The 22,787-nt window shown below is 52.3% G+C and overlaps 11 protein-coding genes across 11 annotated transcripts; 5 read left to right on the top strand and 6 right to left on the bottom strand.

The window, feature by feature from the left end:
- Positions 1-12: 12 nt before the first annotated feature.
- On the bottom strand, positions 13-2,845 carry BU24DRAFT_155051 (LNS2-domain-containing protein). The gene is made up of 3 exons (XM_033521319.1): positions 2,590-2,845; positions 2,466-2,536; positions 13-2,407 (listed from the first exon to the last, which is right to left on the bottom strand). The coding sequence occupies exons 1-3, from the start codon at positions 2,696-2,698 to the stop codon at positions 245-247; spliced, it is 2,343 nt and encodes a 780-aa protein (XP_033385997.1). The 5' UTR covers positions 2,699-2,845; the 3' UTR covers positions 13-244.
- A 699-nt stretch (positions 2,846-3,544) lies between these two features.
- BU24DRAFT_490783 (uncharacterized protein) lies at positions 3,545-7,403 on the top strand. Its single transcript, XM_033533737.1, has 3 exons — positions 3,545-3,834; positions 3,913-4,106; positions 4,157-7,403. Exons 1-3 carry the CDS (start codon positions 3,710-3,712, stop codon positions 7,321-7,323), a joined length of 3,486 nt encoding a protein of 1,161 aa, XP_033385996.1. The 5' UTR covers positions 3,545-3,709; the 3' UTR covers positions 7,324-7,403.
- A 31-nt stretch (positions 7,404-7,434) lies between these two features.
- On the top strand, positions 7,435-8,661 carry BU24DRAFT_154999 (TFIID-31kDa-domain-containing protein). The gene is made up of 2 exons (XM_033521318.1): positions 7,435-7,495; positions 7,587-8,661. Exon 2 carries the CDS (start codon positions 7,637-7,639, stop codon positions 8,462-8,464), a length of 828 nt encoding a protein of 275 aa, XP_033385995.1. The 5' UTR covers positions 7,435-7,495; positions 7,587-7,636; the 3' UTR covers positions 8,465-8,661.
- On the bottom strand, positions 8,647-9,777 carry BU24DRAFT_420696 (uncharacterized protein). The gene is made up of 2 exons (XM_033527542.1): positions 9,397-9,777; positions 8,647-9,240 (listed from the first exon to the last, which is right to left on the bottom strand). Exons 1-2 carry the CDS (start codon positions 9,548-9,550, stop codon positions 8,948-8,950), a joined length of 447 nt encoding a protein of 148 aa, XP_033385994.1. The 5' UTR covers positions 9,551-9,777; the 3' UTR covers positions 8,647-8,947.
- An 80-nt stretch (positions 9,778-9,857) lies between these two features.
- Positions 9,858-11,059, top strand: BU24DRAFT_420695 (NAD(P)-binding protein). Its single transcript, XM_033527541.1, has one exon. It carries the CDS (start codon positions 10,106-10,108, stop codon positions 10,892-10,894), a length of 789 nt encoding a protein of 262 aa, XP_033385993.1. The 5' UTR covers positions 9,858-10,105; the 3' UTR covers positions 10,895-11,059.
- On the bottom strand, positions 11,047-12,100 carry BU24DRAFT_367683 (small-subunit processome; the record flags this gene model as incomplete). The annotated part of the gene is made up of 2 exons (XM_033524351.1): positions 11,951-12,100; positions 11,047-11,865 (listed from the first exon to the last, which is right to left on the bottom strand). The coding sequence occupies exons 1-2, from the start codon at positions 11,969-11,971 to the stop codon at positions 11,047-11,049; spliced, it is 840 nt and encodes a 279-aa protein (XP_033385992.1). The 5' UTR covers positions 11,972-12,100.
- A 154-nt stretch (positions 12,101-12,254) lies between these two features.
- BU24DRAFT_420693 (uncharacterized protein) lies at positions 12,255-13,275 on the bottom strand. Its single transcript, XM_033527540.1, has one exon. The coding sequence runs from the start codon at positions 13,036-13,038 to the stop codon at positions 12,442-12,444; it is 597 nt and encodes a 198-aa protein (XP_033385991.1). The 5' UTR covers positions 13,039-13,275; the 3' UTR covers positions 12,255-12,441.
- On the bottom strand, positions 12,898-14,583 carry BU24DRAFT_154977 (uncharacterized protein). The gene has a single exon (XM_033521317.1). It carries the CDS (start codon positions 14,423-14,425, stop codon positions 13,133-13,135), a length of 1,293 nt encoding a protein of 430 aa, XP_033385990.1. The 5' UTR covers positions 14,426-14,583; the 3' UTR covers positions 12,898-13,132.
- Positions 14,584-17,469: 2,886 nt separating this feature from the next.
- Positions 17,470-18,736, top strand: BU24DRAFT_420691 (uncharacterized protein). The gene has a single exon (XM_033527539.1). It carries the CDS (start codon positions 17,809-17,811, stop codon positions 18,478-18,480), a length of 672 nt encoding a protein of 223 aa, XP_033385989.1. The 5' UTR covers positions 17,470-17,808; the 3' UTR covers positions 18,481-18,736.
- A 500-nt stretch (positions 18,737-19,236) lies between these two features.
- BU24DRAFT_346093 (uncharacterized protein) lies at positions 19,237-20,282 on the top strand (the record flags this gene model as incomplete). Its single annotated transcript, XM_033523471.1, has 2 exons — positions 19,237-19,392; positions 19,536-20,282. 2 exons carry the CDS (start codon positions 19,237-19,239, stop codon positions 20,280-20,282), a joined length of 903 nt encoding a protein of 300 aa, XP_033385988.1.
- Positions 20,283-21,183: 901 nt separating this feature from the next.
- Positions 21,184-22,642, bottom strand: BU24DRAFT_367675 (glycoside hydrolase family 5 protein; the record flags this gene model as incomplete). Its single annotated transcript, XM_033524350.1, has 3 exons — positions 21,184-22,282; positions 22,337-22,417; positions 22,578-22,642. Coding segments are annotated over 3 exons (1,245 nt in total), but the record flags the coding sequence as incomplete, so codon positions are not given.
- Positions 22,643-22,787: the final 145 nt, after the last annotated feature.

The following is a 22,787-nucleotide window of genomic DNA, read 5'->3' as shown; positions in this document are numbered from 1 at the left end:
GGAGGCGTTTGAGAAGGCCTTCGTGCACCAATCGACGGATGCCGCCAAAATATGCTACTTGAAGATATGAAACAGATATTACCCGCGATTATCTTACTATCTATGGTACCCGCTCCATGCCCGAAAAGAGAAAGACGACGTATCAAAGGACTTGTATGCTTTAACGGGAAAATAAAATCGTCGCTCATGAACGCCATGCTATGCCGGATCACCGAGAAGATAGTCCATGCAAAATCTATGATTGCTACTTCCCTACTCTTCTTGGAGAGGAAGCTATCGGCGGGGGGCTTTTTCGTCCCTTCTGAGGGCTCGCCTGAGGCGTCGGTGTAGCATCTCTGAGGCTCAAGGAATCGACCTCTTCTGTGAGCCCTTCAACGCCAGGCTTCACCTCGTCCGTAGGCGTGCCCGTTTCCTCTTCCAGTTCTTCATCTTCTGCATCCGATGCATCGTACTCTTCCAAGCCATTCTCGTCCTGGCCCTCGAGATATTCCTCTTCCTCATCTTCTGCATAGTCGTCACCCTCCACGCTTTCAAGAATGGAATCTTCAAGTCCAGCATCCTCCACAGACTCATTCGTCATGTAGCTCGCCTCAAGATCCTCGCCAATCTCGGAGCCTTCATCCTCACTACGGAGACTGGCTGCTTCTGTGATATCATCATCTTCTTCATCCTCCTCGCTGTCCGTGAAGTCTTCAAGATCCATCGGTTTCTCGCGCCAGTAACTGAAATCAGTGAATTGTTCACCCCCGGCTGGTACTAACAGACCAACTGGTGGGAAGAAATGATCCACGATCTCGCGCATACTGGCGTAGCCGGTCTTGTAGCTGTTCAAGGAAAGCACATCTAAGCTGACTTCGGCATTAGAATTGATGGTAAAGATCCTAGTAGAAGGAATGTTGACGGAACGGTAACTCAATGCATCAGTCAGTCGATTTCCAAAACCGGCGTAGAAAGGAGTCTGCCCCGCTGGCTTGTTGAAAAGATTCATGATATCTCTCAAACAGGCCATCTTGAACACCTCGGGTTTTCGAAGGTATATCTCTCGGCGAAGAGCGGCCATGGTCCGGTCCGGGCTCATGATAACTGGGCCCTTGGGTAGCCTATACCCCTCATCTTGCACGACGCCATTCAAATACGCTCTCGTTGTGTCGGCCTGCCCTACCGATCGACTGGTCAGGTAGAAGATATTGTACCCATTATTCACGATATCAGTATAAAGTTTTGCAACTCCCAAATGAGTCCAGTCGCGGCCGATCATGTTCAACACATGACCAAGAGCATCGGACTTGGTGATTGTGCCATCGATATCTGAGATAACAATGGGTGTGTCGTGTTTCCAATAAAACATATACGCTTGACACGTGGAACGGTTGACAGTGAAGCTCATTGTATTCGAACCTGGTCGGAGGTCCAGGGCCTTGAGTTGCTCACTTGTGAGTCTTAGAGTCTTCGCGTAGCTTTTAGTTCCACCCGTGGTGGCATCCGGGCTTTGCGGAGGGCTTAGTAGTCCGACAGCACTATCAGAATCCCTTCGCATGTGAGGGGAGTATCCAGCTGTGGTATCGCTCTGCGCATCATCGCTGTGATATCCCGGGTCGGAGATAGCATCGGTGGAGCGTAGCCCCTCGTCGCCTAATAGACTAAAACCAAGTTTACGACTGGCTTCTGCCTTGGCTTCTTCGCTGCTGTAGATCCAGAGATTTCCATGTTCATCTGCGCCAATCAAAGTGCCAATATCATAATTGCCCTCTAATTCATCGGCAAGAAGCTTACGTGCAAAGACTTCGGCCCGTAGTGCCTCCTCCTCGCTGCTCTTGTAGCCCGTCATGTCCAGCATCAGATCTCCGCGCTCGGTGACTTTGTTGGGTATGTTCGAGACTAGGAGCTGCTTTGACAGCTTGACCGCACGAGCCATGGCTTCTTCGGGGCTTAATGGAGGTGGGCTGGCAGATCGACGGGAAGAGGAATTCCAAGCTGTCGCCTGTTCCTTGCTGACCGACAGAGGGCCGCTCTCCTTTGAGTCCAAGTCTACCAATGTACTTTTCGTCGTTGGTACCAAGTCATCTGTGTTCGATCGCGGTATCTGATATCCGGACCAATCCCCAGACATTGGCCTGCTATGCCCAAAGTTGGATGGCATCATGTCGCTGGGCGGGACAGACATGGACAGCCTGCCCCTCCTTCTGTCCATGCTACCGTCTAGCTCTAGAGGCTCGGGGTCGGGCAGGTTGTCACTTGCTGGCCCCTCCAATGGTCTTTGTTCAGGACTCGCCGCGGGCGATGTGAGCGGCGAGGTTTGCATCTCTTCGGGGATCGCGGCGGAGGTTTCGAAGACGAAGAAGGCCTCGCCCCCTTCGCCGAGCTTCATAGAGTAGTCTTGTTTGACATCGTTCACGGTGAATTGGACCTACACCATTGTTAGACTATCCGTTTCTGCAGTTGTGAACTGAGTTGAGCAAACTCGCCTTCTTGTCAGAGGGTCTCAACAGCTGGAATTTGCCAAAGCGAACGTGGAACGGCGAGCAAGCGAGGGATCCTATAGTTGGGTGAGCTTAAGAACACGAATTGCTGTTTTGGGGCAGACCAAACCATCTTCCTGTTCGACTACGATGACATCGATTGCGCCGCTTAACGTGGCGGGGTTTATAGAGTTCCAGCCTTTCGAGACAGTGCCGGTAAGTGACCGCACGTACTGCATTTCCGCCTAGGTGTTGTAGCTCATGCGCTTCCCAGGCGCTTTGTAGGGGAGACTGGAGGTCTGGTATGGGTATGGACAGGGGATAGCTTGAAGGGCAATTTAATGCGACAGGTTGTAAGGTTTGCTTGTGAGGTCGGACACCGGCTGAAAGACGAATGTTTAGCAAGACAAGGTATGGAAGAAGACGACTAGGTATCAGCAATCACGAAATGAAAAGACCTTGCCTGACCGTGACGGACGAGGCGGAGAGAGCGAACAGGTATGGGATGTAGGGGGACGGAGGAAGCTGGACTGTATGTATGTACACAGTATTGTGGTAGGAATGCGGTCTGTAAGACGTATGCCGATTAATGCGGTCGTCACAGCGGAAGTAGCTCAGAGCTCACGGACGCAGTCATGGGACGTTGAGGGCGGCACGACGCGGGACATTTGTTTCGGCGAAAGGAACGAAACAAATGAGTTTTTAGCATGTGGGCAGGGCGAGCAAGTCAAGTCACTAAGGTGTACACCTCGTAGCTCCGAGGCAGAAAAGCTTTCGAGTTAAGAAGGAAAAATCGGCAACGGCAGCATCACGAGCATGAAAACTGGCCTGGCATAGATACTAGGTACCTAGCTAGCACACATGATAACTAACGTATTACCTAAGTAATGATACATGTCTGTTCGGTCTTTACTTATTGAGGCTTAGCTCTCTTTCTCTCGGGACGGACTAATTAGATAACAAGCCTATCCGTATACGGACAAGTACATGTACGGTACAGTACAAGCTTGCCTCACAAGAGCCCCAAGACCCCCCAAGACTAGGAAAGTGGGCGGGCGGGCACACTTGTAACTAACATTACTACTCACTACTCAACCCTCCAGACCACTACTTACCCGACACAACTTTAAGACATCCCAACTTCAACCCACGTTCACCGCAACCACCGGGACTTTTCTACCAAATCTCCCACCTCCCATCCAGCTACCAGTGTTCAGGCCGTGGCGACGCCTGAAGTCCACACTGTCGCTATGCTCTCCGAACCACAGAATGCCCTCTACTGGCCACCGGATGTCGCCCCTTACAGTATGGAAAGCCTTGTCTTTCTATCCTCCGGCTGGTTAAGGACGGCATGCGTGCTCTCCGCGCTGTTCTGGTATACCTCACCCATTCAATACCACATATGGAAACAATGTCCATGCTTGGGATGAAATATTGGCTAACCACCGCACAGGGTCGCCTACCGTGGTTACCAGGTCCTGTCAAAACCCATCGAAGACTTGGTTCTGTTGCTCGGCCTCGAGGTACCCGTCGCACCCATTTTTTCCCTCGCCGGTATAAAGGCCGATGGTGTTTTACTCCATTGGAAACCTCCAGACTCGCGCGCCTCCGTTTTAAAATATGTCATTCGCATCAACGGTATCGATAGTAAGTTTACCTCCATGGCTGCATGCGACACATATTTACGCGTCCCACAGTTGGCGATGTCTCCCCTCAAGAGACTTCGGTGACGATCGAGAACCTCAAACCCGAAAGCCATTACACTATTCGTATTGTGACATTGAATTCCGCCAATTTTCAAGCCCCGAGTGATCCCATCCGTCTCAAGACCCTTCCGAGTTCCTCTCAAGAATTTTTCAATGCAGGCCCGCACAAGGAAGCCGGGGATGGGAATGAAGATGATGAATGGAATCAAACTCCAATAATCCGCCCGAACAAGAACCTGGCCGAAATCATTCCTCCCTTGGTCGCACCAGCCATGACACGCGAGCACAGCAACAGCATCTCCAGGGCTCGCCGATCGGAACCCGGCCGACGCAACTCCCCGGCCTCCCAAACTACCGAGCAAGCCCGTGCTGCTCAAGAATCAGCCGATTCCATGGATTCGATCAAACAGTTGACTGAAAAGCTGGATGCCCTGCGTCGCGAGATTGACGATGTCGAAAAACAGATGCAAGAGGAAGACGAAGAATTTCAAACGAGCAAGGCATGTTTGATGGAGACAAGGAACGAAAAGAAGACCGCTTTGAAAGAGAAGGAAGATGCTAGCCGTGATCTGAGGAAGGAGGTTGCGACACTAGAGCGTGCGAATGCGTCGGCTCAGACACGCCGTACCCAACAAGAGAAGCTATTGCAACAGAAGGAAAACGAAAGAAAGAAGCTCAAGGAGGATGTCGCTCGCTGGGAATTGGAGACTGGCGAGCTGCGGGCTGCTGCCGAAGCTATTGAACAGGAACGTGCCGAATATGAATCCACCGCAGAAGAACGTATTCAAGAGCTTAAAGATCGCTACGCGGAGGGGCTACAGGTCAACAAGAGCCTCGAAGAAGTCATCCGAGAGAAGGGTACGCAAATCAAGGCCTTGGAAGAGGAGAGAAAGAATTTGGAAGAAGGCGAAGAGGTTGGAGATGCACAGGATGGTTCAGAGACAGCCGATGCGGAAGAGGATAGAAGATGGTTTGCAACACTGACGTCGTTGCAACAGCGGTATGCGCATGCCTGGTCCCTATTCACGGAAGCCGAGCGAGCTGGTCAGGAAGCGATGAGCAGACTGCATTTCCTCCAGCAGCGCCGTTTGAGCCAGCCTCACCTCTTTGCCGGTATAGCCCCACAGGAACCGGTCCCACGGAGGAGGAACAGCCAGCGATCGCGACCCGTGAGTATGCGTGAGCCGTTGCTACCGTCTGTCCCAGGAGGATTTATCCCAAGCTCCGCAGCCCCGTTCAACACCAGCATAAACAATGTGTCGCCACCTTTCCAGAATGCAACTCCTTACTTCAACTTTAACAACGGTATGGCGTTGCCTCCACCGAGCAACAACGCCTCATCTTTCTCTGCTGCCGAGATTGAAAGCTTGACGGGGGGCGCACCCATGAGCCCTACAGCTGGTGCATTATTACCATCTGGATTGTTCCTTGACGATACCGGGCTCACCGATGTTGAAGATACGGACGACGACGGCCATGGCGCCCCAATGCCAATCTTGGATCCCTCGCCCAATTTGCGCAATGTACTACCTGGCTTGGGTGCTCCAGGTACCATTGAAGATATCCAGAGTCCAAGCTCACCCGTCTCTCCGCAGAGCCGCTCTCCAAGCTTGTTTGCAAGTCCTCGAGAGAGTGCTGGGTATCTGGGGCACTTCCCGCCGAATGACAGTCTCCTCGATAGCGACAGACGTTCTATCCGGTCCACGTCTAGCTCATTCATGAACAATCCTCAGACCACTCGCTTTGGTGGTCTCTTTGGGCTACATCGACAGCGGGGAAAGACACTATCCGACGGACCACCTCTGGGCTCTTTAAAACCGTCGCAAAGTCAGTCGCTGCCTCGACAAGAACATGGAAGCCTGGATCCCATTGGAAGCCAACGACGACGAGGGAGTCATTCTGGAGGTGCTTGGTATGATTCACTAAAATTTGGATCCAAGCCCCAACCCCAGCCCCAACCCGATGAATCGTCAACTAGCCCCAAGCATGTAGCAACCCGGAAACGGGGATTCAACATGTTTGGTACTAAGGGTGACCCCTGGCTAACCTCAATACTAGGAAGCGAGCGACCGTCTTCGCCCCGTCAAGGTTCGACCAAGTCCGGTGAGGCCAACGTCCTACCTCGACCTTCCACTGAAAGCCAGATGCGTTTTGGTTGGTCAGTAGATGCTTTTGGGTCGCGCAGCAGTCCGCTCGGTGTAGATTGGAGTGTGAGCAACATGAATAACGGCAGTTCGTGGTCAAGAATGCCCTCCCGGCGACCCTCTTTACAGCATGGCTCGACAGTTTCTCTGGTGAATGATGATATGCTACAAGACGATATATTACTCGCAAATACGCGCTCCCCAACACAAGCGCCTATTGGTACCCGGCCACAGTCATCAGCATCACACATGGCACAGCCTATCGGTGTTCCTCCCACGCCCCCCAAGCAATTGAATCCAGCTGCACCTGTCTTCAAAGGAATCTTTACACGTGAAAAGAGATCTGAAGAAGAAAAGGCAGAGATCCAGGCTGAAAAGGCTAAGAAGGCAGCCGAGAAAGCAGCCGAGAAGGAGGCAAAGAAAGCCGAGAAGGAAGAGCGAAAAGCCGCCAAGGCCGATAAATCCGATAAGACGAAAGGCAAAGAGAAGATGCTGTCGGCTGAGAACACAGGGGCTGACCACGGCAAAGACGGGACCCCGCCTCTTGATATTCGATATTCGAAGGACAATCGTTCCATCTCTACAGCGGATGTTTCCGAAGCCTCTCCGCGGGAGTCATTGGACCGATCTCTTTCTCATACCCCTTCGGAATCCCTTCAAGGCAGCATTAGTAAAGAATCGTTCCTCCAGAAGTTGTCACGAAAGGGCAGCACAAGTCAATTCCTCTCACTTGGAAAAGGCAAAACCTCGTTATTCTCAAAGAAACCCACCGATGCAATCACACCCGACGAGATGGATGAAGATGGATCAGGGTATATGGGAAGGAGTGTAGACAGCCCGGCCCATAGCCCTGCTATCGGAACCCCGAAGGACAAGAGCAGTTCTCTTGGTTGGAGCTCTTTCAAGCGCATGAGCAAGAGAGGGGAGAAAACACCAAGCTTGCACGAAAGCATTGCCAGTGAGACGACTGGCGATGAGGATGATGAGGATCCAGAAACCATTGTCAAAGCTTAGTTGGCTTCGCTCGTATTGGATGTTGCAAGAGTAGTAAATAATTTAATTACATATGATTAAAATGACATGTTTACTTTGCGTTGACTACAGTCTACCATCTTTTCATCTTTGCTAAACGGACATTTTCACATTGAATTCCATGCCCATGCTAGCTGTCTCGTAAATATAGTTTGTGAGTTACCCAAGCGTACGGAGTCCTCAACAGCCCTGCGCTATGACCTTTGCCAAGACCATTGTCCCAACTCTCAACCTGGGGATCGCAGACCCATAAGACTCCCAATACATACCTCCATCTACAACGTACGCACACATCATGGCGTCTCCAGCTCCCGCAGAGCTCCAAAATGGAATCTCGACGCCTCCGACCACTGCCAACGGCGCCCCAAACCCCAGTCCACAAACCGCATCCTCGACGCAGCCGAACACCCAGTCGCAACCGCAAGCCTCCCAAAACTCACAAGCACCGGCCTCAAGCACCGGCCCAGCCTCGATACCGATCAATCCATCGCACCCACTCACATCGCTGCAAGACAGCGGCGCGGGAAAGCGGCCGCGCGACGCGCGCCTCATCCACATCCTCCTCATGAAGATGGGCGTGCACGCGTACACGGAACGCGTGCCCCTACAGCTCCTCGACTACACCTACCGCTACACGTCCGGCATCCTGAGCGATGCGATTTCGTACGAGCCGCCCGCACACGCCTCGGCTGCCTCCAAGAAGGCCGCCGCGAAAGACGAGGAGACCATCTCGAGCAATGCGCTGAAGACGGCCATCAGCGCGCGCGCGGCGTACCAATTGTCACCTGCGCTGCCCAAGGAGTTCATGACGGATATCGCGAGCGAGAGGAACAGGATCGCTCTGCCGAGGGTGGATAGGGAGTTTGGAGTCAGGCTGCCGCCAGAGAGGTACTGCTTCACGGGGGTTGGATGGGACGTGAAGGAGAGCTGGGAGGAGGAGGTCGAGGTGGATGAGGATATGACTGGTTCTGGAGGGCCGGTCGGCGGGATCGGTGCCAGCTCGGGGGCAGGTGCGGCTGCTACAGATACCGTGATGGGAGGAATGGAGGAAGAGGAGGTTGAAGAGGACGAGTTTGAAGAAGTGATGGGCATCAAAGGCGACACCAACATGACGGATGGATAGGGTTCTTCCTTAGGAGGCGCCTTTGTCTTCGGAAGCTTCGATCTTCTCGCAGATGGAGCGGGTGATGGGCTTTGACGGACCGAATCAGTTCATTTTTAATCTCAGCATTTTTACGGCGTTCAAGAGTGATCCAGTCACTCAATTGGTACGAAAAGAGGCGTCTTTCTTTTTGGGAGGTAACGGGGGTATACCAGAGCTGAATTTTTCAATTACATTCACAAGGTCTGTCCGGGTATCAGACCGCTTGGTGTGCTACATGATACAATAGTCTAGCACCTTCTCAGAAATTCTTAATGATACATTTGCGTCCCGTGTTATACATGCGTGACATTCGTGGGCAGACATCCACGAATCCCCCAAGATCGAAAAGAGAAAAGAAAGGACAACAACGCCATGCAATGCGATCATCCCCTCACCACCACCCCATCGCGATGGATTTCATTCCCCAATGCAAAAGAAGCCCACAAACCGCAATCCTTCACACTACCTCTTCCCCTCCACCACAGCATCACTGACCTCCGCCTTCTTCCCCTGCAGCTTCCCCTGCTCGTCCAAGTTCCACCACTCCCTGTGTTTTCTCCTCCCCTCGTCGGCCTTCCTCTCCATCTCCTGCTTCGCCCGCTTCCGCTCGCCGGCCTTTCGAAACCACTCGTTGCGCGCCCGGTCCATCTCCTCCTGCCCTTGGTACTGCAGCATGCAGCTGTTCATGGCAATCTTCTGGTCCCGGCACGCCCACACCATCGTTAATGTTCGTCCACGGGCGCAGGCCGCGAATGCTGTTGGAGGGGATTCACGTTAGCATGTAGGTCTAAACAGAATCGTGAAAATTAAAAAGAGGAGAAAGGAATTGTGCAATTTGGAGAAGTCTCGTAGCACAATCATGCCATGACTTCTTCAAGGGTAGAACAGGCAGGGTAAGGATATATAAATACCTTCAATCTCCGGCGCGCACTTCAGACGCACGTTTGCGTAGTATATGTCTCGGACCTGTTGTTCCTGGGGCGCGGACAGCGGCGTGGGGTTAAATGGGATTTTCTTCCCAGCGATGCCGGTCTCTGATCTGTCGTCGATTTCGGGAGGCGCCATTGCCATGGGTAGGAAAAACTGAGCACCAATTGGCTCTGCGAGGTAGGTATTTGGAATGGGCGTGTGAGAAGGGCCCCAGTTGAGAGGGGGGGAGGGGTCGTGAGGAGGGGGTTTGATTGATTGCTTTGCGTACGATGAGATAGCTTCTTTGCGGAGCTGGAGAGCACCACTTTCGATTGCGGTGGTTCGAGATTGATATTATTCGGGAGCGGGCGATGATGAGGATACGGAGCGGGATGTCGGAGGTTGGAGTGTATGCCGATCCGACTTGATGGAGGGACCTCGATTTTGGATGAGCCGAGGTTGGACTTGGATGTGCTGGTCCCCACTAGAGTTGAGGGTGAGCACATGTTATACAATTCCATGGGATAGCTTGACTTTAGCTTCTTACACTCTTCAAACTGATTTAAACTTTTTGACAACCTATATACTGTCAATCTTATCCTCCGTTTATCTCCACATCGAAATACAAGCCATATATCAGCATTCCCCGTAGCTTACCTTCCCTGCTACCAGCAAGCATCCATCAGCCATCCCACAAGCAACAAATCCACCATGAAGATCGCAGACCGCACATACATCATCTCAGGCGGCGCCTCAGGCCTCGGCCTCGCGACAGCTCGCGACCTCCACTCCCGCGGCGCCTACGTCTCCCTTCTCGACCTGAACGCCGACTCAGGCGCCTCCATCGCAACCTCACTCGGCTCGCGGGCCAAGTTCTTCGAAACCGACGTCTCGAGCACCGACTCCATAGCTGCCGCAATCAAAGGCACATTCGAATGGGTCGAATCGACCGGCAAGCCGATCGGCGGCGTTGTCGCAGGCGCAGGCGTCGGCCTCCCCGGCCTCATCGTCGACAAGAAGAACGAGCCGCTGTCCATCGAGAGCATCGACTTCGTGCTGAACATCAACCTGCGCGGCACGCTGGACCTGATCCGCCAGGCAGTGCCGTACATGACGACCGCGGCGCCCGAGGGCCCGGACGGCGAGCGCGGCGTCATCATCATGATTGCTTCGTCGGCGGCGTTTGATGGCCAGATGGGCCAGGTTTCGTATGCGGCGTCGAAGGGCGCGGTTGCGGCGTTGACGCTCCCGCTTGCCAGGGATCTGTCGAAGTATGGTATCAGGGCTGTTACGATTGCGCCTGCGCTGTTCGATTCGAATATGACGAAGATGATGAGTAAGAAGGTTAAGCAGAGCTTGGAGAATGCGATGGAGTTTCCCAAGAGGGCGGGTCAGCCGGAGGAGTTCGCGAGGACGGTTAGGGATAGCATCGAGAATGGCATGTTGAATGGTACGGTGATACGGTTGGATGGTGCTATGAGGATGCCGGCGAGGCTATGATTGCGTTTGGTCTTGTTTGGCAGCATATACCAATCACTTTTCAAAACGATATGAGAACAGATAGTAGTATGAGAGAGACATGGGGTATCATTGTACTATAGCTTTTTTGCGTCATCAGAACGACCAATTCATTCCGTTCGAGACTTGGACAATTATCGCTTTCGTTCCCGGACCTTGAACTTGACACCGTTCTTATTCGTCCCGCCAATGGTGTTGTTCATTTTCGCTCGTTGCTTCTCTAGCTCCTCTTCTGCGATTCTCAAATCCCTCTCTTTCGCCTTGACAGCCTCCAGCCGCGCAAGCGCCCTCTCATGTGTCTTCGCACGCTTGTTCGCCAGACTCCTCTGCTCTTTCACAGCCAGTGCCTCGGCCTCCTGCTGCTTCTTCGACAATTTCTTCGATTGAAGTCCTTCTTCCTCATCGTCCTCCGCATCCGCAACGACGAGATCCTTCGCCTTCCTCGGCCGATTCCACGCCCTATCCACAAACTCCTCCTCAGTCCCGAACCACTCATCCGCCCTAAACGCATCCTGATCCTCCTTCTCCCCCACAAAAACCATATGCTTCCCGCTCCTCCCCCCCTCCTCCCCATCCCTAACCGCCTCAACGCCCTCCTCACCCAGCAAAATCCTCTCCTCCAACTCCCTCCTCTCCTTCTTCACCATCTGCAGCATCGTCCGGATGTAATTTGCGTCCTGCGTCTTGAGCAGCTTCACCACGTCCATCGACAGCGCCGTGTTGCCCCTCGACGCGACCTTGCGGCCCGCCGAGTCGACCGAGCTGCTCAGCATCTTGAAGCTGAACTCGTCCGGGTTCTTCTCCAGCGCCTTCTGCTTGAGCTGCTTGAGCTTCTTGACCTTGGTCTTGTGGTCCGCGGCCCGCAGCTTGTAGTCCTTGCGCTTCTCGAGGAGTCCCCATTTTTGTCGCTCTTCCGGCTGCGCGCGCTCGCGGTGGTTGCGGCGTTGGAAGTCCTGTTGTTTCTGTTAGACTTCGGGTTTTCATTGAATTGGCTGTGTCGTTTTAATTGGGGGTGTCTGGGACTGGCTTGTTTCTTACCTTTCGCAGGTTTCCAGACATCTTGAAAGTTTAGATCGCTTGTCGTGAAAGTGATGAAATAGCTAATATGTAGCGAAAGCGGTCCGCAACCCTCAATTCGGAGAGCTCGTTGGGCGGTTTGATAGTAGAGGTTGGGGTTGGGGTGAAAAGTGTAACATGTTGATGCACAGTCTAGAAATTTTGGTGTTATCGATAACGGTTATGCCAAGACCAATTGCCCTTTTAAGCATTAGCGCCGGTATTCTCTAACCTCACAGTAACATCGTGATGGCATAACAAAGGACAGCACTTCATGAAGAAAGGGCATGGTTTTACATGAAATAAGTCCTGACAATCTACATTTAGGAAATATTGTATCATTTGGGAATACTATACTAAATGACCACTTAAGAGCAGAGTAAAAGTTCAGACAATAAGTATAGTTTCCATCCAAGAGTGTAGAGAAAGAACAAGGAAATCTATATCAAACCATTGGTGAAGCCATACAACCCTTAGGAGGAGTCTCCGTCATTCTCAACGACTGGTCTCGGTTTCGGCACTCCCTCCACATCCTGGAACTCCACAAACCCCCCGTTCCAATCCTTCCCATGGATCTTCTCATTCGCAATCTCCACTCCCCTCTCGAACCTCCTAGGCTTTCCCCACCTGAGATACGTCCACGCAGGCACGATCCTGCGGACCCTGAAGCCCTCATTCTCCGTTCCCTGGGCATACTCGGGCGACCAGCGGGTTGAATCAGCGGTCTCCCACCCGCCGCGGCGGTACGCCTCGATGCCGTCCATGAGGATGATCTGGGTCAGGGGGCTGTAGTTCCGCGCGGTGTCCTTGTCGTCCTTAGTGTAGCCCTGTGGCCACGACTTACGGCTTCGCGGGTCCTCGGCCTGCATGTCCTCGAAGTTGACGACCTCCATCGTCCTGCCGTCGAAGACGGTTTCTTTGAAGCTGTGCGGGAAGTGGTAGATGGTGTGGGGGTCGCAGCGCATGATGAGGCTGATGATGCCGGCTTTCACTATGATGTTGTAGAGGTCTCGGCCTATGGCTTTATAGTGTCTGGTGGAGTTGGACTTGACTTTCGGGCTGAGGGTCATGATGGGCTCGAGGTGGGTTAGCAGCGCGATTAATATTTCGTTGACGTGGTCATGGAAATAGTACGGGAGCGTGATTTCGCCGTTGGCACGGCCTTCAAGTGCCCCGAATATGATTTCTGCGTATTTGCGGTTGCGATCGAAGCCTGTGGTGGTCAGTCTGGGGAACGGTTTGAAGGTGAGGGGGGTTGTTCGTTGAATACTTACCGTCCGCGTTTGCCATTTGCTTTTGAACGCGACCTAGTTCTTCCAGTTGACTCCTATGGCCACCGAAGAAGAGATGTTGATACACTTGCTCGAAGATTACATTTCCGATGATGGCACAGACGAGTGCGCGTCTCTTCGGTGCGTAGGTAAACATCTGGTGCCATCCACCCGGCCCTCCAGGTCCGCCAGAAGCAACACATCCGATGATCCTTACAGTCTCGGGAGCGAATTCAGCCAGACGCTCAGTGAGAGATTCAGTATCGTCGAACTGGAAGTCGAAATACTCCTCTGAGAATGCTTCGACAAGATTGATAAGCTGCCAGTGAGCATTGCGCAACTCGACGTCTCGAAGGGCATATTCTGGATGAGCAATACCGTCTGCGGCTAGGCTTGCTTTGATTGCCTCCGCGACACGTTTAGCATCGCCCGCATGTTCTTTGAACATCTTCTGGGCGAGCTCGTGGGGGCGGAGTTCCCATTCCGACTTCTCTTCATCAGGCTTCACGACTCGCTTCTTGACCTTTGGTGGCCTCGGGGCGGGCCGGGGCTTGCGATTACCAAGGGGCATCTTGCTTTGGTTTGTGATTGGTTTAGGTTGTTGCCCCTTTTGGTATTGACTCTGTCCACTGGCCGCTTCAATAGAGCTCTTGATTTCGCGGACACCCTGCTCGCGATCCTCTGCAGATACGCCCAGATTATCGGCCTCTACAATGGCGTTGCGCACGGCGTTCTCTTTTATTTCGTCCACCTTTTTCGCCCAACGCTCTCTGATCTTCCGTCGTCCCTCTGGAGAGACTGTTTGCCCACCCTTCCCTCCGGTTGGTACAGTACTTGGTTGCATTATCACGGTACGGGGAGGAGTTTTCGGAGCACGCACGCGAGGTGGAGCAGGCTCCTCCAGTACTGTTGCTACTGTGGTGCCCACACCCCAGCCTTCCTCTTCGTCGGGGTTGTAGGAAGATAGTCGACGGCGGAGGGAATGGGGCTCTTCTGGCGACTCTTCTTCACTTAAACTTGATGGCGAGCTCTGTGAAGTACCCGATGCTCGTCTCGATTTCGTCACTCGTGCCTCGTACTCTTTGGGAGATCTGCGGGTTCTCTGGGGTGGCTGTTCAGGAACGGATCGTCCATTGCCAGGAGAGGGTTGAGCGGGGAAAATTGACTTGATAAAGTTGAACGGCATGTTTGTGGTACTTTGGTTGCTTCAAGTGGAGAGACGGTGGTCGATGTGTCGATCTGATACAATCGCTTTCGCATAGAACTTCAAGAGAAGAAAGTGGAAGTGAAGAGATTTTACGGGGAGCTGGATCATCTTTGTTAATAAATGTGGCTTGAGCTTGTCTTTGTTCTCCCTTAACAGATTGGAAGTGAAGTGCACGAATCCGCCAGAGAAGACAAACAAAGGCGTAGAGTTGCAGAGCACCGCAATCGACATAAAGAAAACTAGGCCTGTGAAGCCAACTATCAAAAAGGACCTAGGAGGAGCCATAAGCTTGTGATTATCGATTAGTTTGAGTTGTTTGATTGTGTATGTAGCAAACACATGAACTATTCTTTGGCACTGGCTGAGAAAGGCCATGCCTGTACAGAGGTGATGGGTCACATTGCAATCTTGAATCGTCTCCTTGTAATGATACTGTTGGGTGATGATGATGCGTGAACCCTGGTGAATTGTACCCAACTGACATCAATGCAGACGGAAGTAATGCTCAGCTGTAGTAAGAATGATTTAGTAGGCAAGCAACTGGAATTGTAGATCCAGTATTACTTCTAGGTGGAGACAAAGCGTCAGGCTGGACTGATAGGGTACCATTCTACGCCTAGCAAACTGTTGTTGTGCATAAGCTTCATTGAGCTGAACAAAAGGCCCCATTTCCGGTGCACACTTCGGTGGGCCCGAACTTCACCAGATACTACATCATTGTCAGAATATATTGCTCCGGCGGAGTTATCCAGTGGTCATCTTGATGACTGGCTCACTCAAGTGCCTTTCAGCGTTCGTGGCGACCAGTTCAAATCCCTAATCGAGATTAGATCGTGTTCCATGAGTTCTCATATAATTTTGCCGGTACATACGAAACGACGTGCAGCAGGTATTGTTTGGCGCCTATATGTGTTGTGATATCATATGTTGGCCATAAGAAGGTGTTGGATAAAAGGTTTAATCATTCCACTCGTAGGATAACTCTTGCAAGTAGTACGGCTTAGGCAACTAGATAGAGTGGCAGATTAAACTCTGTCGATAGTTGAAACGACAACCTGCCAATCAGGCAACTATCACGGGTTTGTGCAGATTCCGTACAGGGAACTGTCGATATGCAAGTTCTGGTGGCTTGATTGCCACAGCATAGATCCAACGTGGTGCGACAAGTTCCTGAGGTATGGTTTGATGCACATTGATGATCACAGAGGTGGAACCAACCGATCATTCGACAAGGGCAGATTCTCTTCTTCCTGTTGACACTTGAGAAAATAAACTGGACCGCGTAGGTCCAGGTGTTATTAGCATATGGTTCAGAAGAGTCTGGATACCAGGAATGATAGTAAGGGATGGAAGGTGTGTTCTGATTGGTTGAGCTTGGGTGCAGAACCAATCGTTATTTCCACCGCTCTGGGATTGTATGGGCATGGCTGAGGTTTGCCGGCAGGACCGAAGTGTCTGAGGCCATCATGCGGTGTATTTGCCTCGTGGAAAAGAACGAGATGAAGCGGTTGGCTGGCAGAGCATCCACCTCGCGGCTAGGTCATGAGGGGCAGTGAAGTCTGGCTGTGACCAGGCTGAACTGGGCTGAGGGCTTCAGACTCCAGTAGGCCATAGGGGCAGTGTGGGACACGAGTTGCCTTGTGAAATATGGGGAGGCATTGGACAGGCAAGCAGATGGGTAGCAATGGTGGACCCTGCCGATAGTAATTATGGAGATGAGGGTGTCGATCGTGGAAATGGGAGCTGGATGGACAGGAAAAGGTGTTGTCTAAGTGGATGATCGCTGAGGAAAGGTGGGTTGAAAGTGACGACGCAACGCTCGACGCCAAGACAACGGTGCTTGAAGCGAATGGAACGAAGAGGGTCCGCTTCTAAAACCCAGATCCAAGTGTCAATTCAACAGAGCGATGGTGATTGCTTCGTTCTTCGGCCCTTCTGTCCCTATTTCTAGCGGCTGGGCATCGTATCGAAGCGGGTTATTGCCGGCAAATACTCGCACAAGTTGGGGGAGAGATATACTTTGTAGCATTTCCCATGTGCACAGAGCACAAGCCCCCGTCCCAGACCTCAGAGACGGATAACCCACTGTAATAGGATAGATTAGATTGCACGGTGCCAGCGCGCTGTATCGCACAAGCTTAAAGTGGCACGCAGCACGCAGTCGCAGACTGACCTGTGCTGCCGGGAGCTTCATGTTGTGTGACAGCGGCCCCAGCCTGGGAGAACGGAGGGCTGAGTCAGGCTGTGAGGTGGGAAAGTGGGAAGTGGGAATCGGGGTTTTGGATTGGGAGCAGTTCCTGAACATGGCCCTGGAGACCTTGGGTTCCGGTAGGCCGTCGTTTTGGTCGGGTCATGATCTAGAAGCTGATTCTAGAAAGGATCAGCACTATAGCCTCTATGGATCCGCCAGTAGTCAGGTTCAGGTTCAGGTCCAGGTGGTGAGGGAGCAGGCTTCCTCCAGTGAGCGATGGGATTGCGAGTTAGCGCTGTGGGAATAAGACAGCCGTAAGATATGATACGAAAAGGATAGGACAGGAGAGAGTAAGAGAGAGATGGAAAAGGGTTCGATGGTGAGGAATGGGTTGGACGCGACGACCAGAACGCCGCCACGCCGTTCTGGGGCGTGCTCATGCGCCCCCAAGGTGACCCTTTCTCCTGGTAAGAAGGATGGGAAGCGATGGGATGTGAATGGACATGTCTTTGCCACTTGGATATGTGGACGTAGCTAAGGGCAAGGATGAAGAAGAGATGGTGATGATGGGATGGTATGTGCGTATGGAAGTGTAAGGATTCATTTTGCATTGAGGCGGGCTAAGCCCAATGTGTAACTAGTGAGTGTAACCTCCACTCATATGGCTTTACCAAGTTACCAGCCGAATACCTGGTCTACCTGGTCTACCTGGTCACTGCTGGTCTACCTAGTCACTTTGCCCTAACAAGTCCTAGCAAGTCCAAGTCCATCAGTCCGTCCGACTCTCTCCACTTTGATCCTCCACTACCCATACACTACACTACACTGCACTGCACTCTACACTTACGACTACAACTATTACACCTTACGCCCACCACGCCCACGCCCACTCACACTCCCACGCCTACGCTACTCGTAACATTACAATACACTAATAACCCTACCCTCGCCCTTATTACCTGGAGAAAGTCCCACTTTCTGCACATCCACCGACTCAAGCACATTCCCACAAGTGCACACACCATACCCATACATATCACCACATCATATCCATCTCAACCCATTCATCAATCCCAATCTCGACTGATTACTTCTACTCCGTACACGACCAAGTCGACCTGAATCCCCTCCATCGAGGATTGCCTTTGTGCTCGCCTCAACTTCCTCCACCATGGCTTTGCCTCTCTTTCGAGACTTCTCCTTCGGCACACCCGCCTCTCAGCTCTCCCACGAAGCCGACCGCGCTGCCATGAACGTCTCTCCCACATCAATACTCGCTCAACACCCACTACAGTCACCAACAATACCACCGCCATGTTCCATTGGGGATTTGACTACCAAGCTCAGCCAAAACCTACACGTCGAAGTCGAGGAGGATCCGTCCTGTGCCTGGCCCCCAACGGAGGTCTTGCTCGCAGGCTCATCAGACGACCTCACCATGTCGAACGAATCGTTCCAGCCATCACCACCTTGCCAGCCGTACTCGCGCATCTCGACTGCCGTTCTACGCATGCAGCGCCAGTCCAACATGCGTCTACAGTGCTCCTCCTCCCATGTCAAGGACATCTCGAAGCTTGTGGAAAAGATGGTTGCAGACGAAGAGCAATGCAGCGTTTATGACGCGTCCAGGTCGTCGTTGTCGCTATCTCCAGTCTCCTCCCGGAGCTCATCAACATCGAGTTCCGAGGACGAGGCCATCGGCATGGATTACTCGCAAGATCACATTCCTCTCCACGCGCTCCACTTTCGAAGGTCCAGCGATCGTCTCCCTGGGACCACCTCCATCACAAAGAACATCCGCATGCGCAAGAAGTCGCGCATCTCTAAGCGATCATCGAAATAGCTGGTTGCATTTCTATTTACTTAACTTTACAAGGGCATCGTCAAGGTGTTTTGGTTTTTATCGGGTTTACGGCGTCTATTCTTTTACCATTGATACCAAGGGAATGCCGCAGGGATAACAGCGCGCAAAACAAGGAGGGAACAGGGCACATTCAGTTAAGGGAAAATAGGAGGCTTCATTTTGGATGTCCTCGGAACATTGGATCACATAACTCTGGCTGAGTGGCTCGTACACCGTTTGGAAAGGAAGTGCTCCCTCCACGGTCGAGTCTGGCGTTATTGCAAAACGACAGGCCTTTTGCGCCGTCGCAAATACAGCTCCGCGAGCTTTCATAGTCGCGAATATATATACAAAGTCTTCAACTATCCCTCTACAAGTTTCTGTCCGTAAAGTACGCTCGTGAAAATGACCATTTTCCCCCCAACCTAGCCTTCTCAAGATTGCTTATCCCATTCAACCCAAAAATAATCAAAATGCAGGTGGTGCTATTAATGCTCTGAGTGTTTTGAGTATTGCATGTATCTAACCACGTGATGTTGGGTCCCCAGATCCTGGCTCTCGGGATCGATTAACGAAAGACGATGACCCACCAAAGGGGAACTTTTTCCCTCTGATCTGATCTGACGAACAAACCCAAGCAACCCCAAGCATTTCGAGCAATCAATCTCCCCTGAACATCTCCCGTCCCTCTCCTATCTCCTATTATCTCCCCCTCCTCATCCTCCTGTCTATACTGCAGTTCAGTACTGCCCTGTCATGTCGGTCCTCGCCCGGAGAGCCTCCACCCAGCTACTCGCCTCTCGATCCGTCCACCTGCGAATCCAACCACGGCCCGCCAACCTCTCTGAAAGCCGCGAGATCTTGCGCGTCCTACAGCGCTTCGGAGAGATCAGCACCTACAAGTATCTCCGGGTACGTTAAGACCACCAGTCACAAAAAAGCGCATGGGGCTCCCAACTTCTCGCTCTCTCCGAGATTTGCCCTAGATCCACCCATCCCAAAACACACCTCCGTGAACAGGAAACAATTGCTGACAGTTGTCGCAATACGCACAGTACGAGTACCACAATCCGGCGGATAACATCGCCCTCGCCATCTACCAAGATGATCACGGCGCGCAGCAGGCCTTGAACGCCTCGCCCATCCGTTTCGCACTCGAGCGCGTCGTCGTCGATGATGTCGGACTTTCCGGCCACAAATCGAGCGGAGGGGATCTGGACGATGAAACGGCCATCGCACCGCCGACTCCGTACACCCCCGGCGGCAGCAGCGGCCTCAACAGCAGCAGTGGAAACAGTGAAGACGATATGGATACATTGATGCGGCCGAGCCAATTACTCACCCAGTCGTCGCTGCGAAACCAAACAGACGCATCGTCATCCCCCTCCTCCTCCTCCTCCTCGTCCGCCGCCGCATCGGAACAAAACAACCACAACTCCGCCTCACCATCGCCCTCGTCGTCGTCACCCCTCCCTCTCCCGTTCGAAACCCCCGCCACGCGCCCGCCCACAGCGAAGAAGTGGTTCCAAGTGACGGTGGACCGGTCGCGCGTGATCCACCAGGACTTCGTGGAGCGGCAGCCGTTCTGGAAGCAGTTCGAGCCGACCAAGTCGACGGCGCAGGAGGACCTCGCAAAGGTCGTGCCCCACCCGGGCCTCAGCGACGTCTCCAAGCGCCCGCTGCACCACCACCGCACCCCAAACCACGTCCTCAAGATGATGTCCCACTACGTCGAGCACGTCATGCCGAGCCTCAGGCAGATGTACGAGGAGGGCGGCAGGGAGATGAGGGAGAAGAAGTGAAGCGGAAACGGCGTTTTCGGAGACTTGGAAAGCAATGATGTGCCGTGTATCTGCAATCTCCCCGCCACAGTATCATATACTTTCTCCCTACATTCTCTCCGAGAAGATCACGATCGTCCCTACCGACAACGTCAACGGCTCGCCCGCTCGAGATTAGACTCGTAGAAGAAAGCGTCGCCCATACACTCAATGCGCGCGGATTATTCTAATACTCCGTCGGATCGATCAACGATAGCTTCACACCACATCGCCCCAGCAATCGGGGAAATCACTGTAGGCCAACAAAAGCTCCGTCTATGAGCACATCGCACGCGAGAACGTCAGATAGTATCATGCCGGCGTTAGAGGCATTTTGCCGGGTAACTACGCCAGAGCGGGAAGAGAAGTCTCGCCCAGAAGCCACGGAAGTGACATGTGGCGCCCTCAGATTTATGGGTATCCTGATATCGATCGAGTCTGGAGATGAGCACGGCATGTAGTATGGGTGTTCCATCTTGATCGTGTAATGGCTTTCTGGGTTTCAAGAGATCAATCGATCGCACATCAAAGAATAAGGGAACGTTAAAAGCGAACTATTATGTCCAAGTCATGACACAAGTCCAACAAACTGTAGACTCTTCCCACGTTCATTGGGGAAACCCCTTGATCACATGTGAAAATGGCAGGTTCGCATAAACGGAGAAGATTGGAAAGAAATTATATACCCCCGAAATAGATATAGGCTCGCAAAATATCCCATCGTGGAGGGAAAAAATCCGAAGAAAAGCCTCACCCGCAGAGACATGATTCGCATACCATGACAGTGATTGTAGCCGCAATATGAACACTCCACTTCGAAGAGATATTTGTTGTGAGATATATCCGGGGATCAAGGGACAGGCAGGACCACTCAAAAGTTTGTACATATCGCGCCAAACTTTCTATCTGTCAGGGGCTGGGGGAATATTCCGGCATCGATGAGTCGGAATGCGTCCCATTCACTCGCACCCTCCGTCTTGAAGTTCCACCAAATCCAGCCCTGTGTCTTTGTCTCAAACGCCGCCATTTGCGCCTCAATGAAGGCCCTGGTGTCTTCTTTGTAACTCTCGGGCCAGAGGTTGACATCGTTGACCCAGCCACAGTCTCCGACCCAGAAACTATCTCCGCCGAATGACCCATCGTACCTGGCTCCTACGCCTCGACCGTTGAGATACTTAGCACAGTCTGTCATTGCCCCACTCCACTCACCGACGAACGTCCACTTGTCAGCACCATTGTAAGACTCGGCGTTGTTACAGACGAGTTGACGATGCTGCCATGGTGGCATGGCTACCAGGTCCGGTCTGAACACCTGGTACTCGTGATGGTCGACCGCGACATTCTGTGCATCGTTGTCCGAGGGAGTAAGGAACCCATTCCAGTTGTTGGGAGGTATGAATCCATCGTGAATAATGACAGGTGTCTTTGAGACTGTGCGGACTTGGTTGAACGCATCCCTGTAGAACTGCTGAACGACGCCTTTGTCCAATCTAGGGACCATGGGCTCGTTCAGCACTTGTATGCCAACCACCACATCGTGATATCCAGGTTGTGCGTACTTGTCGGTAATGGCCTTGAGCACCTGAAGCGTTTGCTGTACAGTATTCGCCGTCGTCCAGCTGGGTCCTGGTGTACGTTGACCAGAATTGTCAAATCCGTTCTGAGAACCAGGTGCACCATGTAGATCGATCAGAACCTTCAGACCTAAGCTTCTTGACCAGTCGATAGCAGCATCCAGATATGGTGCGGCGCCAGAAACGTATGGTGTACCGAATGTGTCGTACGCCCAGAATCCAATCGGTATGCGGACTAGATTGAACCCAGATTGCGCGATCTTGTTGAAGTCATGCCATGTTGCGAATGAATCCCAATGAGGTCGAAGAAGCTGAAGAGCGCGTTCGGGTCCTAATTTCTCGCCCATAGTGTACTCGTCAACGATATCATCGTGGCCGGTAGCTTCGAATAGTGAAGGTGTTATCCAGCTGCGATATTTGGTCAATTGAGTTCGTCTTCATTCAGTGCGTAGTTTGACTTACGGTTCGAGAACAAGCCATCCGCCAATATTTACACCTCTGATTTTCTCAGATCCCCAATTAAACGCGACACCGCGTGTATTTCTGTATAATCCATCAGTTATCACTTGTGTCTTCCACGCTGCGCCGTTGCCTGTGCTTGCTGGCAATCACTGAACGTGAAGTGAACATGTCGATAAGGCTAACAGGAACCAATCATCCCCAAGTCAAGCTCAACAGCATTTCACGAATATCATCAACTTACACAGCAGGTGCGGCCAGGCCTGTACCGACAACTAGTAAGATCGACAAAACCTTTTGTAGTATCATATTTCCCCTGTCGTATGTATATTGGAAAAAGCAAAGATGAACAGTAAAGTAAGATGTGATGATGAAGTGTGTGAAGGGGCCAGAGGAATGAAGAGTGAGGTGAAATAGCTAGTGGAAGTAAACAAACAAATAGACCACGTTCACT

The sequence above is a fragment of the Aaosphaeria arxii genome, assembly GCF_010015735.1.
Source record: "Aaosphaeria arxii CBS 175.79 unplaced genomic scaffold BU24scaffold_3, whole genome shotgun sequence".
In the NCBI taxonomy this organism is placed as follows: Eukaryota; Fungi; Ascomycota; class Dothideomycetes; order Pleosporales; genus Aaosphaeria; species Aaosphaeria arxii.
Note: the sequence above shows the minus strand (reverse complement) of the source record. Positions and strands in the feature narration are given on the sequence as shown.

Bases quoted from the DNA above. Each gene is read 5' to 3' on its own strand.
- BU24DRAFT_155051 (XM_033521319.1), bottom strand. From the start codon at position 2,698: ATGCAGTACGTGCGGTCACTTACCGGCACTGTCTCGAAAGGCTGGAAC. The intron at 2,537-2,589 runs GTTTGGTCTGCC...ACCCAACTATAG, and splicing joins CGTAGTCGAACAGGAAGATG to GATCCCTCGCTTGCTCGCCG. The intron at 2,408-2,465 runs GCGAGTTTGCTC...ACAATGGTGTAG, and splicing joins TGAGACCCTCTGACAAGAAG to GTCCAATTCACCGTGAACGA.
- BU24DRAFT_490783 (XM_033533737.1), top strand. From the start codon at position 3,710: ATGCTCTCCGAACCACAGAATGCCCTCTACTGGCCACCGGATGTCGCC. The intron at 3,835-3,912 runs GTATACCTCACC...ACCACCGCACAG, and splicing joins GTGCTCTCCGCGCTGTTCTG to GGTCGCCTACCGTGGTTACC. The intron at 4,107-4,156 runs GTAAGTTTACCT...CGCGTCCCACAG, and splicing joins TCGCATCAACGGTATCGATA to TTGGCGATGTCTCCCCTCAA.
- BU24DRAFT_154999 (XM_033521318.1), top strand. From the start codon at position 7,637: ATGGCGTCTCCAGCTCCCGCAGAGCTCCAAAATGGAATCTCGACGCCT.
- BU24DRAFT_420696 (XM_033527542.1), bottom strand. From the start codon at position 9,550: ATGGCGCCTCCCGAAATCGACGACAGATCAGAGACCGGCATCGCTGGG. The intron at 9,241-9,396 runs GTATTTATATAT...CCCCTCCAACAG, and splicing joins GTGCGCGCCGGAGATTGAAG to CATTCGCGGCCTGCGCCCGT.
- BU24DRAFT_420695 (XM_033527541.1), top strand. From the start codon at position 10,106: ATGAAGATCGCAGACCGCACATACATCATCTCAGGCGGCGCCTCAGGC.
- BU24DRAFT_420693 (XM_033527540.1), bottom strand. From the start codon at position 13,038: ATGACCCTCAGCCCGAAAGTCAAGTCCAACTCCACCAGACACTATAAA.
- BU24DRAFT_154977 (XM_033521317.1), bottom strand. From the start codon at position 14,425: ATGCCGTTCAACTTTATCAAGTCAATTTTCCCCGCTCAACCCTCTCCT.
- BU24DRAFT_420691 (XM_033527539.1), top strand. From the start codon at position 17,809: ATGGCTTTGCCTCTCTTTCGAGACTTCTCCTTCGGCACACCCGCCTCT.